Source organism: Chrysochloris asiatica, unplaced genomic scaffold (genome assembly GCF_000296735.1).
Source record: "Chrysochloris asiatica unplaced genomic scaffold, ChrAsi1.0 scaffold00299, whole genome shotgun sequence".
Lineage (NCBI taxonomy): Eukaryota > Metazoa > Chordata > Mammalia > Afrosoricida > Chrysochloridae > Chrysochloris > Chrysochloris asiatica.
This window is the reverse complement of record NW_006408817.1, coordinates 534,702-545,992: the sequence shown is the minus strand read 5'-3', so window position 1 is coordinate 545,992 and position 11,291 is coordinate 534,702. Positions and strand designations below refer to the sequence as shown.

The 11,291-nt window shown below is 39.4% G+C and overlaps 1 protein-coding gene across 2 annotated transcripts in view; it reads left to right on the top strand.

Moving 5' to 3' along the window:
* CAPRIN2 (caprin family member 2) overlaps nucleotides 1-11,291 on the top strand; it is a 54,482-nt gene that overhangs the window by 10,530 nt on the left and 32,661 nt on the right. For both annotated transcript variants that reach the window (XM_006874747.1, XM_006874746.1), the window contains exon 3: nucleotides 3,356-3,442. In XM_006874747.1, the coding sequence (XP_006874809.1) occupies nucleotides 3,356-3,442 (87 nt within the window). The remainder of the gene's footprint in view (nucleotides 1-3,355; nucleotides 3,443-11,291) is intronic.

Below are 11,291 nucleotides of genomic sequence, written 5' to 3'. Positions count from 1 at the left end.
CGAGGGTGGGGCTGGGGTGCCCACTAGCTCAGGCACCACTATAGTTACCAGAATGGAGATGCGCAGACAGCAAGGGACCAATGAACAGCTACCAAAAGAGAAGAATGTCCACACCTTTATCTCAGCGGTTCTGCCAGGTGTCTGTGGCCGTTCCGATCTTTCCCCCATGTGGTCTCACCCAAGATGGCGGCTCCAGGAGCAGCCGAGTGTCCCGGACTAGAAAACAATAGATTTCTTGCTTCTGCCACAGATTCCCCCAGCTGTGAGCCTTCCAACCTTCTAAGTATTCCATTATATGTGGTTCAGAGTTCTGGGACCATCCCCTGAGCCTGCTTGGTCGGGTATTCTGTGTTGTTGTTGGCGGAGCTCTCTGCTATACATCCACCCGATCCGCTATCTTGTTTGTTCCTTCTATACAGTTGTCTTTTATAAAAGGTATTTTCAATGAATAAGTCATTGATATTGCAAAATTCTGTCATGTGATCTTAAGCATCGTTTCTTTTAACACTAAGGCCATATTTTTCAACTACTGATCCTTCCTCTTTGTTTCCCACCTTTGTATTCCCTTTACCCATAGTTATCAATACATCTTGATTGTATGTTTGATCAATTTCAGACTGAAGGAGTTGGTTGTTTTTAAGTTTAGTGAGTTCCAACTCATAGCGACCCTATATAGCGTTTCTGAGGAGCATCTGGTGAGTTTGAACTACCTACCTTGCGGTTCAAACTGACCTTGAGTTCTAGTGTTTATCCTATGGCACCAATTCTTCAATTTCATTATCACAGACTTTTGTGGTTGGTGGATAAATTCTACTAATAGTGGTATTTACTCATCTTCCTTATGTTGTTGTTGTTAGGTGCCATCAAGTCAGTACCGACTCATAGCGACCTTATGCACAGCAGAATGAAACACTGTCTGATCCTGGTCCAACCTCATTATTGTCGTCACGCATATGTATATAATCACAAACATATTGTATATCAAGGTAGATCTTGAAACGTTCTTTTTGATGATGAGAGCTACTCCACTCTTGAATTTGTTGTTCTTAGCATAGTAAACCAAATGATTGTCAAAACTGGCCAATACTAGTCAATTTCATCGCACTAATACTTAGGATATTGATCTTTATGTGTTGAATTTTGTTTTTGACAACGTCTAAATTTTCTGGATATATACGTCATACGTTCCACTTTCTGATTATCAGTACATGTTTACAGCTGTTTTTCCTCATTTTGAGTTGTACGCATCAGCAAATGAAGGTCCTGAAAACTTTACTTCATTCTCATCATCACTGTTAGCTCTACTTTGAGGAGTTAACTCTTCTTCAGATGTATTATGAGTGCCTTTCAAAGTGAGTGGCTCATCTTTTGCCACAGTATCTGACAATGTTCTGCTGCTGTTTATAAAGTTTCTAGTAGCTAAACATTTAGAAGTAGTCCACCTCTCCTTCTATTTAGTCTGGAATTTCTGTTGAAACCTGTCCACCATGGGCAATCCTGGTGTTTAAAATACCAGTGGCAAAGCTTCCAGCATCACCGCAACATGGAAGCCATCACAGTATGACAAAGTGACAGACGAGTGGTGATCATGACTCAGTAGTAATCTATAACAAATGGATGTTTGAGTTGCTTCCTTTTTTTTTTTTAACTATTATGGGCAACTGTACTTGGAGCAATTTCATATGTGTCACTGAGATATTGGTGCAGTATTTTTCAATTATTTACTTATTAAGGAGTAAATAAAAGGAGATCTACTGGTACAGTGGTTAAAGCAGTTGGCTTCTAACTGAAAGGTTGGCAGTTCAAAATCACCAGCTACTCTGTATGAGAAATAATGTGGTAGTCTGCTTCCATAATAATTTGCAGACTTGGAAAACCTTACGGGACAATTCTACTCTGAAAAACTATGGATTGAAACTGACTCATTGGCAAAGCGTTATACTTGTTAGGATATGTCCATAAGTAATAGTTTAAAAATGCCGAACTTTTCTAAAATGCTTGTGCCAAATTTATATTAATAGTGGGCAGAGCATAGGAGATTCTATTGTTGTATACCTTTTTAAAGACTTGCATTATTACTGTTATTGTTAAGTGCCATTGAGCCAGTTCTGACTCATAGTGACCCTGTGTAGGGTTTCTGAGGAGTAGCTGGTAAGCTTGAACTACCAACTTTGTGTTTCAAACGACCTTGCAGTCCAGCGCCTTAACCCACAGCATCATACCAGGACTCGTAAAGACTTGGCATTAGCAGACTCTTATTAAGCAGCTTTGTCGAGGTATAACATATGAAGATCAGTCAATAAGTCTCACTACTAGGGTTCTAGTTCATACATGCATGGATTTATTCCAAATAAAATGTGTTTTGACATGTCAGTGATCATTGACCAACTGCAGACATGTTTTTTCAATAATACACTTGTCTTAGTTGTGGTACCTTGAATTTGCTTGATATGACTTTTCTATCCAGTGTCTTAATTCCCACCAAGTGATTGGGTGGGACCATGCAAACAAATATATACAGGACTCTAAGCCTGGGATGGTTAGTTTTGCCCTTCAGCTAGTTTTAAAAGGAGCCATTTCATAAGCAGGAATGGAAGAGTTCAAGACAATCAATAAGGAAGAGCATGAATGGAATGTGAGAGCCCTACCTAGAAAAACAATCACGGTATGGATGGCAGAGGCTGTGGCATGGAGAGACGGAGCAGCTGCAGGCTCTAGATCCATGGACTAAGACAGAAGCCAAGGGGCCACTTGGCTTGGAGTATTGCAGTATGGCAGACAAGAGGTGTTCCTGATTGGAGTACGGCTGTTTCCTGAGTTGGTTTTGATCCTGAATTGTACCCTGTTCACTTCCTTAATAAACCCCATATTCATGAGTATTGTTATGAGTTCTGTGTGGCCATTTCAATGGATTGTTGAACCCAGATGTCAAGCAGAGAGTGCTGTGGGAGGGATGTTTGGTGTCAGAATAAGATAAGGTTGTAGGATGGAAGCATGTCTGACCTTGTGGCATTAACCCTCAGCACCACACCAAGATTCCATAACACTATATTTATGTATGTGTTTGTATATTTATATATTTATGTAGTTGTTGAGTGCCGTCATTGGTTCTGACTTACAGGGTTTCTGAGGCTTTAAATCTTAGTGGGAGCAGAAAGCCTTATCTTTCTCTCAAAGAATGGCTGGTGGACTTGAACTGCTGACCAGTGCTTATTGTATAGAGTCACCATGCTCCCCCTATATATGTATTTATGACTACTTTATAAAGTTTTAAATCTCAGTTGCACATAATATAAGGAACACTAATTTTGACATACTTGTATTAAGGTCTCAGAATTGTTTTCTTATTTGGTAGGAAGCAGTAGAGAAATATGAAGAAATACTACATAACTTGGAATTTGCCAAGGAACTTCAGAAAACCTTTTCTGGACTGAGTCAAGAAGTAAGTATGTTTTCTTAGCTTTTCCAGAAACTAGTCACTAACCTTGAGGAGAATATGTCTAATAATGGTATTTGATTACCATCCTTGTATTTACTATGAATGATTTATTGGAGGTGGTGGGGTTGACAATACCTACTGAAGAGCTAGTTTTTCCAGATTTCTAGAGTTGCAAGAGAAGACAAATGATACCTGAATGTGAGACATTGTGAATAAAGTTAGTTCTCTTATTATGAATATAGTGTTATTTCACTATAGCATTACAGAACATCATTGAGGGGAAGAATAATAAAAAAAAACTATTTTGATAGGGTTGTATACTGAAAGTGTGTGATTAATAGGCTTAGCTCTGGTAGCGTAGTGGTTATGAATTGGGCTACTAACCTCAGGGTCAGCAGTTCAAAACTACCAGCTGTTTCACAGGAGAAAGATGAGGCTTTCTGCTCCTGTAAAGATTTACAGCCTCGGAAACCCTGTACAGGGTCGCTATGAGTCAGAACCGACTCCGTGGCACATAACAACAACACCAACAATCCTTTTATAATGTAAGTTTGTAAGTGTAGTGGTAGTCAGTATAAGGAAACAGAATTTTTAGACTCTGCCTCTTAAAGGTGTGATAATTTATTAGGAGACAAATTATGTGATACATTATCAGATGAAGAGATTTAATTCTAACCTCACCACCACCTATTAGACTCACTATGTTGTTCATTGAGAGCTTATGTCTGACAAATTTAATCAGCAATTAATCTGAAATTTTTAGCATTTATTAATGAAGTGTATTTCCCTGTTTCAGGATTTTTGTATTAGAAGGCCCTGTAAAGGTCCTGGTCTATTAATTAAAGATATTCATTCCTGGGATGTGGAGCATACTTCTTAAGACAGTTTCTTCTAGTTTTTGAATATTTTCTCTTTACTGTGAACTAAAGTTATTCTTTTGACATAACAATAGTTTTGTTTTTTTTTTTTTTTTTGCTATTTTTGTCCTTGCAATAGGTTGGTCTCTGGATGTCTGGTCTACTTATCAGTGAGCTCTGAAAAGAAGTTACGCAGTTCTAAAATAGGGTAGTGTAGATTCACATTTTATATACAACACATTTCTCATTTACAACAATAGTGAAAAATCCTCCTCTCTGACTATTTTGTGCATTAATGACATATGTCTGGCATTAACAAATGGCAAGAGTGCAAAGGATGAATCACACTGGCTGTGATATGTCCACTTGGTTAAACATGATTCTGAGACCTTAATACAAATTCTGAGACCTTAATACAAATATGGTTTGCCAGTTGTTAATGATGTAGTGTGACAGTTATTTAATAATGTAGTCATTCTTCATTTTCACATAAAAGCTGTTCTTTTTGTATACAATGTGCTTCCACAGCTGTAATTTAGAGATCAAATCCAGACCTCTAAATTTTATTAATGCTAAAGGTTGTCTTTGCTTGTTTGTACTAATGAGATGCTCAAGTATTTTGGAGCGGGCCTGTCAGTCTGTTTTTGTTTCTCTGATCATTTTTTTCTCCTCTTTTTATTAAAAATTTTCTTTTGTCAGACTTCTATGATAGCCATCTTTTTAATGCTTTTATTGTGAATTGAGTGATAGTTTACTTGGGAGATCATTGGTTTTGCACTCAACTAGCCATATTTTGTTTCATTGCAGTGATTACATTCCCCACCATGCACCATCAGTTAACAGTGTTTGTTTCTATTCCCTCTGTTTGTTTGTTGTTTTTTTGTTGTTTTTTTAATGTACACAAAAACATGCAGAAATATATAATAGTTTAAACAACCAAAGGGCACATTTTGCAAGCCAACCTTCTACCCACCAGCACATAGCCTTTCTCTTTCCTTGAGTCTAGAGTCCTCAGCTGCTCTCTCTCTCTCCATATCATCTCTCGTGTTGCTGCTTCTCTGGTTAGGATCCCATGCTCCACCCATGCTCTTCTCTCTTGATGGTTCTAGGGTCCTCTGTTCTTAGAAGGTTATATTTACTACTCCCCCCTTTTTGTTATACAGCTTCTACCTTTACAATTGTGACATTCACAATTAGTCATGATAACAATTACTATTGAATCAAAAGACTCCTATCCCCATCTCCTTTCACCCAACCCATCTAGACAAGATGAAAGCTATTCAGTGGGGATTCTACCCTCCTCTGCACGCTCTGAACTAAACTTCCTCTTGAAAACTTGTAAGGCAGCCACGGTGTGCCTTTATAGTCCCCCTCCACCCCCATTTTAGGTAGCCAGTGTCTTAAGTTGTCTGTCCCTATCAGACCCTGTGTATTGAGGGGATAGGCTTGATCCTTGATGAGAAGACTCCTGCCCTCTCAGTTGGTATTTTGAGCTACTATATCCATAAGTATAAGGAGCTCTGGTAGCATAGTGGTTATAAATCGGGCTGTTAACCTCAAGGTCAGCAGTTCGAAACTACCAGCTGTTCCGTGGGAGAAAGATGAGGCTTTCTACTCCCGTAAAGGTTTATAGCCTCGGAAACCCTGTACAGGGTCGTTATGAGTCAGAACCGACTCCACGGCACATAACAACAACAACATATCCATAAGTACAGGTCAAGTTCGTCAAATTGTAGCAATTTTACTTGCTTCCTTTATCAAATTTCTTTATCTTCCTCTAGTCGAGTTCTGATCATCAAGCCATCCAAGCTAGGTCAAACGGGTACTATCTGTAAGTTTGGGTGTTCTGATTCTCTCCGCACTTCCTATCAGCTGCATGCTTCACTCTCAGTTCAGCCCTCCAAGGCTGGGTCAGTGTCCATGGCTCTGGAGTTCCCAAGTCTTATGATTGCCATTTTTTGAAGTTTGTGGAATATTTTCTTCTTTTATACTAAAGTTAGAAGAAGCCTTTCTGCTCAACTCAGGCACATTCTTTGTTTTCAGAAAATGAGGTCTGTCCCCTAAGGGGAATTCATCTTCTCAGTCATGGTTCAGAAAGTAAATTCTGCTATTCAGTACCACTGACTGTCAGTGGTTTACTTCATATGCCCTTCTGTTTCCAAAACTGGTTCTCAACTAAAAGAAGAGAATAAAACATAACTTACTGATTTTTTGAAAAATCTGTTTATTCTTTTTATCTGCAGAGATAAATTCAAGATTTTTTGTTATTGGTCTTAGTTTCCATATAAATAAGGAGAATAGGCTGTAACATTTGATCATGGTCTAAGACAGTATACTTCTTCCTTCTTGATTCATTTGAGCTCTTATATGTCAGGATCTGTGCTGGACGTTAGTGATACATTGAACACCCAAGATACGTGGGCAAGTCATAAGAGCATTGTTTCTAGGGTTCCAATTTTTATATGCACAGGTTTATTCCAAAGGAAATGTGTTTAAACACATCTCTGCTATCAGTGGATGGCTAGAGACAAGTTTTCTCAGTAACACACTAACCTTAGTCTTGTTAGGATACCTTAAGAAAAAATAATCCATCAAAATAGTGGGTTTCTGAAAGGATACGGCATAGAGGTTAGCTCAGAAGGTTATGGTGGCTGGTTTTTTTGGGTTCCCAAAGGGGTAGTCTTAATAGATTTTCTCAAAGGACACAGGACAGCCATGAGTCTTATTATGAAGGTTAAAAAAAATTGAAAACTGCATTGGTGAGAAAAAGGTATTTCCATCATGCCAGTGGACCTGTTCATTCTTCAAGGGCAGCAATGGCTGTCCTAAGAGAATTTCCTTGGGAAACTTTATCCCATCCATCCTACAGTCCTAATCTTTCCTCTTCAGACTTCCTTTTGTGCCCCAAATGCAAACAACATTAAAAAGGAACACACAGTCTGAGTCCCTCAAGGATGCTAAAACTGCCACTTTGACTGGTGTAAATCAGGACTCAAGGATGCTAAAACTGCCACTTTGACTGGTGTAAATCAAAGAGTGCAGAATTCAAGGAAGAGTTGCAGATGGAAGCACTGCTTTTAGAAATGTATAGACCTAGATGGGGAGGAACTGATGAGAAACAGTAGTTTTACATTTTTAATAAGGGTTTCTGTGACTATATAGCAATACTTTTGACTAATCCTTGTGTAGTCTGTGATCGTGGAACTGTAATCTACGGGAGGATTCAGATAAATTCAAAATTAACAATTCAGTGTGATAAACTCTTTTGATAGGAGGAATTCAGGGTAGCAGGATCCAAAAGAACACCAACCCCTTGGGAGGTTGGTTAAACTGAGATCTGAGGTAATCATGTGATATAACCTCAAAGATGTCATGAATTTTGATTGACAGTTTTATGATGGTATAGGGAAAGGCAAAGCCAATTCCTCTATCTTGGAGAGCTAGAAGTGCCAGTTCAATCCTTTTCCTTCCTTTCTTCAGGTAGAAACTAAGAATCCTTTGACTTTGTTAAGTGTTGGTGCAGTGCTGCGTTGAAGTTTTGGAAAGAGCCTAAACAAGCCTCTGTATGATTGTCAACATAATCCCTAACTAGTTAATTTCTCTTCTCAAACATTTTTCTGTTCACCAATTGTCTCCTGTCCTCCTGTAAACATAAAAAAATTCATCCAGTGAACATAAGTAGTAGAACATGTCAAAATTAGTTGGCTGCCATACCATTTAGGAAGGGATCCAGAATATGCCACCAGCAATTTTTTTTTCCTGAAGTTTGTTCCCAAATTCTAGTCTTTTACATTTTTTGCATGTTTAAAGTATTGAATCTATATCAAAGTACTTTATCTATTGGGCATTTTTAAAAGAAGACTTATATTTCCTTTTGTTTTCATAGTCGTCCTATCTTGAAAACGATCTCAGATGACATAGAACCAAAAAAGCAGCTAACTGGGGGTGGGGGTGAAGTAGCTAATTAAAGGAGTAAAAGAACTTTAGATTTCTTAGTGGAAACAGATACTGCTATTATAGTTCTGAGCTTTAGAGTACTCAGGACTGCTCAGTCCACATCCACAAACTGCTTTAAGGGATAACTTAAGTTTCACTCATTTTCCACATCATTTTGTCAGTTAAATGCTAGAGGATTCAGCTCTATTCAGATTAGTGGGGGGAAACTATTATAAAAATATTTCTACTTAAAAAAAAGTTTTTTGTGACTTTTAAAAAATGTTTTATTGTGAATTATATGATAGTTTACATGGGAGAACATTAGCTTTATATTCATCCTATCATATATTGTTTCATTGCCATGATTACAATCCCCTCCATGCATCATCAACCAATCAAAGGGTATACCCTGCAAGCCTGCTCCCTGGTTGTCAGCACACAGCCCCTCTCCCTCTTTGGATCTAGAGTCCCCAGCTGCTCCGTCTCTCCACGTCATCGTCTCTGCATCCATCTCTGGCATCACTGTTTCTCTGGGTAGGGTCCCACACCCTGCTCTACTCCCTTGATGGTCTCAGAGACCTCCGCTCCTGGACTGCGAAGTCAATCACTCCCCTTCTTGTGCTACAGAATGTCTACTTTTATGTTTCTAACCCTCACAGTCAGTCCTGATAACTATTATTCACTATTGTATCAGCCCTGCCCAGACAGATTGGATTCTACTAGAGATTCTACCTTCCTCCATGCCCTCTGGATCTAGAATCCCTCTTGAAAGCTTGTAAGCCGATCACTTATTGTCTTTGTAGCACCCCCATATTGGGTAGCCAATGTCCAAGTTGCCCATCTGAGTCTGGCCTATATATGGCGGGGGGGGGCATGGTCCTCACTGTAAGGATTTGTTCCCTCTTTAGAGCTGCTGCATCCAGAGGTGTAGGTCAAATTCATCAAATTATATCAGATTATTCCTTTTTTCCTCCTCTTCTTCTAGTTGAGCTCTGATCATCCAGTCATTGAAGCCAGGTCAAGTGGGTTTTATCTGCAAGTGTGGGTGTTCTTGTGCATATGCCCTCTCTTCTTACCACTCTCCACTTCACTCTCCACTCTAGTCTTCTGTGGCTATGTCACTGACTCTGGGCCCAAGAGTCTACAGGTCTTTGCCACACTGCTGGTTAACCAGGTCTCCACCCGGATTAACCAGGAGTCTGTTGAACGTTGTAAGGCTTAGCTCGCAGCTTCACTGCTGTTTTTCCCTCACTTTCCCTTATTGGTGACAAATGTCACCAATCAGTGTGCATGTCTGCTCATGTATTCCCATTGAGTTTTAGTCTTGGAAGGAGGTTTGCCCTGAGGGGACCTGACCACTTGCCTTGATGTCTCCTGGGCGAGCAACTTGCTTGTTCTTGAAGTAATCAGTCGAACTGCCATTATTGTTTATATTTTTCCTGTTGGTCTTTCTTTGAAGAAGTATCTTCTGCTCTTCTAGCCGCTCCAGGCTGGTCTGCTTGTCCTTTCAAGTGGAAATTTCCCACCTCAGAAGATTCTGGATGCTATTCAGGATTCCACCTGTGGTCTTATGTAATGCAGAGACTCAGCAGGAAGCCTCCTTCCTGGGCACGTTGTAACCCCATTTTAGGTATTCCAATCAGTTATAGGCAGAAGACGGACTTACAAGCTTTCTGTGGTGATATTTCTGGCTGTTACTTTCTCTTCCCCTCTAGTGTCTAGTTTATAATGGTATGCCAGGGAAACCAAGATTCAAAAGACAGCCAAGCATCTTAACATTATTTCCCCACTCCAACCATGTCTGTGACTGTTTTTTGACTGACTCCATTTGTAAGACATTTTACATCTGTGTTTGATTTTCTGCTCTTTCTGTCTTACCCAATCTTCGGTTGATGGCATAGCAACCATGGTAGTACCCTTCTTTGGAACCTGACAGTAAAATAAAACCTTAAAGCACTGTTAAGATTTTGGCCTAGCCCTATACTTAATGGATGTAGTAGCTCAAAATACCAACTGAGAGGGAAGGAGTCCTCATCCTACCTCTTCTGTATACAGGGTTGATAGGGAAGGGCAACTTAGTGCCCATCCTAAAATGGGAGGCTATAAAGTCACAAGGTGACTGGCTTACAAGTTTTCAAGAGATGGTTTAGTTCCAGAGTGTGTGGGGGAAGGTAGAATCGCACTAAATTGTTTTCATCTTGTTTAGACAGGTTGGGTTAAAGGAGATGGAGATAAGATTCCTATGATTCAATAGTGAGTAATTGTTGTTATGACTAATTGCGACTGTCACAGCTGTAAAGGTAGAAGTTTTGTAACATAATGTGGGGAATAGTTAATCTTATGGCCCAGGAACAAAAGATCCTAGGACCATGAAGGGAGAAGAGCAGAAGTGGAATAATTCTGGGACCCTATCCAGAGAAGCAGTGAAACCAGAGATAGAGGCAGAGATGAGGACGGAGAGAAAGAGCAGCTGAGGGCTCTAGACTCTTGGAAAGAGAAAAACTGTGTGTTGGCTGCCAGGAGGCAAGCTTGCAAAATGTGCCCATTGGTTGTTCAAATGATTATATATTCCTGAGTATTTTTGTGTATATCCAAAAAAAAAAAACCGAGAGGGAGTAGAAACAAATACTGTTGAATGATGATGCACGGAGGAGATTGTAATCATTGCAATGAAACGATGAGTGTAAAACCGTTGTTCTCCCACGTAGACGATCACTCAATTCTCAATAAAAAACTTAAATAAAAAGCAAAAAAAAACACACCATAGTTTATTAATCTACTCATTATCATTTAACTACTTGTTTTAAATTTCTTAATAAAAATTGAGACCAAATAGTAAAACCTTGGCCGAAAAAAGTCTTGCCATACACAAATGTGGAAAAATAAATTTAATGATTAATACAAGTACCAGGGATTGATACTATTACTTCTTATCATGGTGATATATTGTTGTTGTTAAGTGCCATCGAGTCGGTTCCGACCCACAGCAACCCTGAACAGGGTTTCCGAGGCTGTAAATCTTTACGGGAGCAGATAACCTCATCTTTCTCCCATGGAAC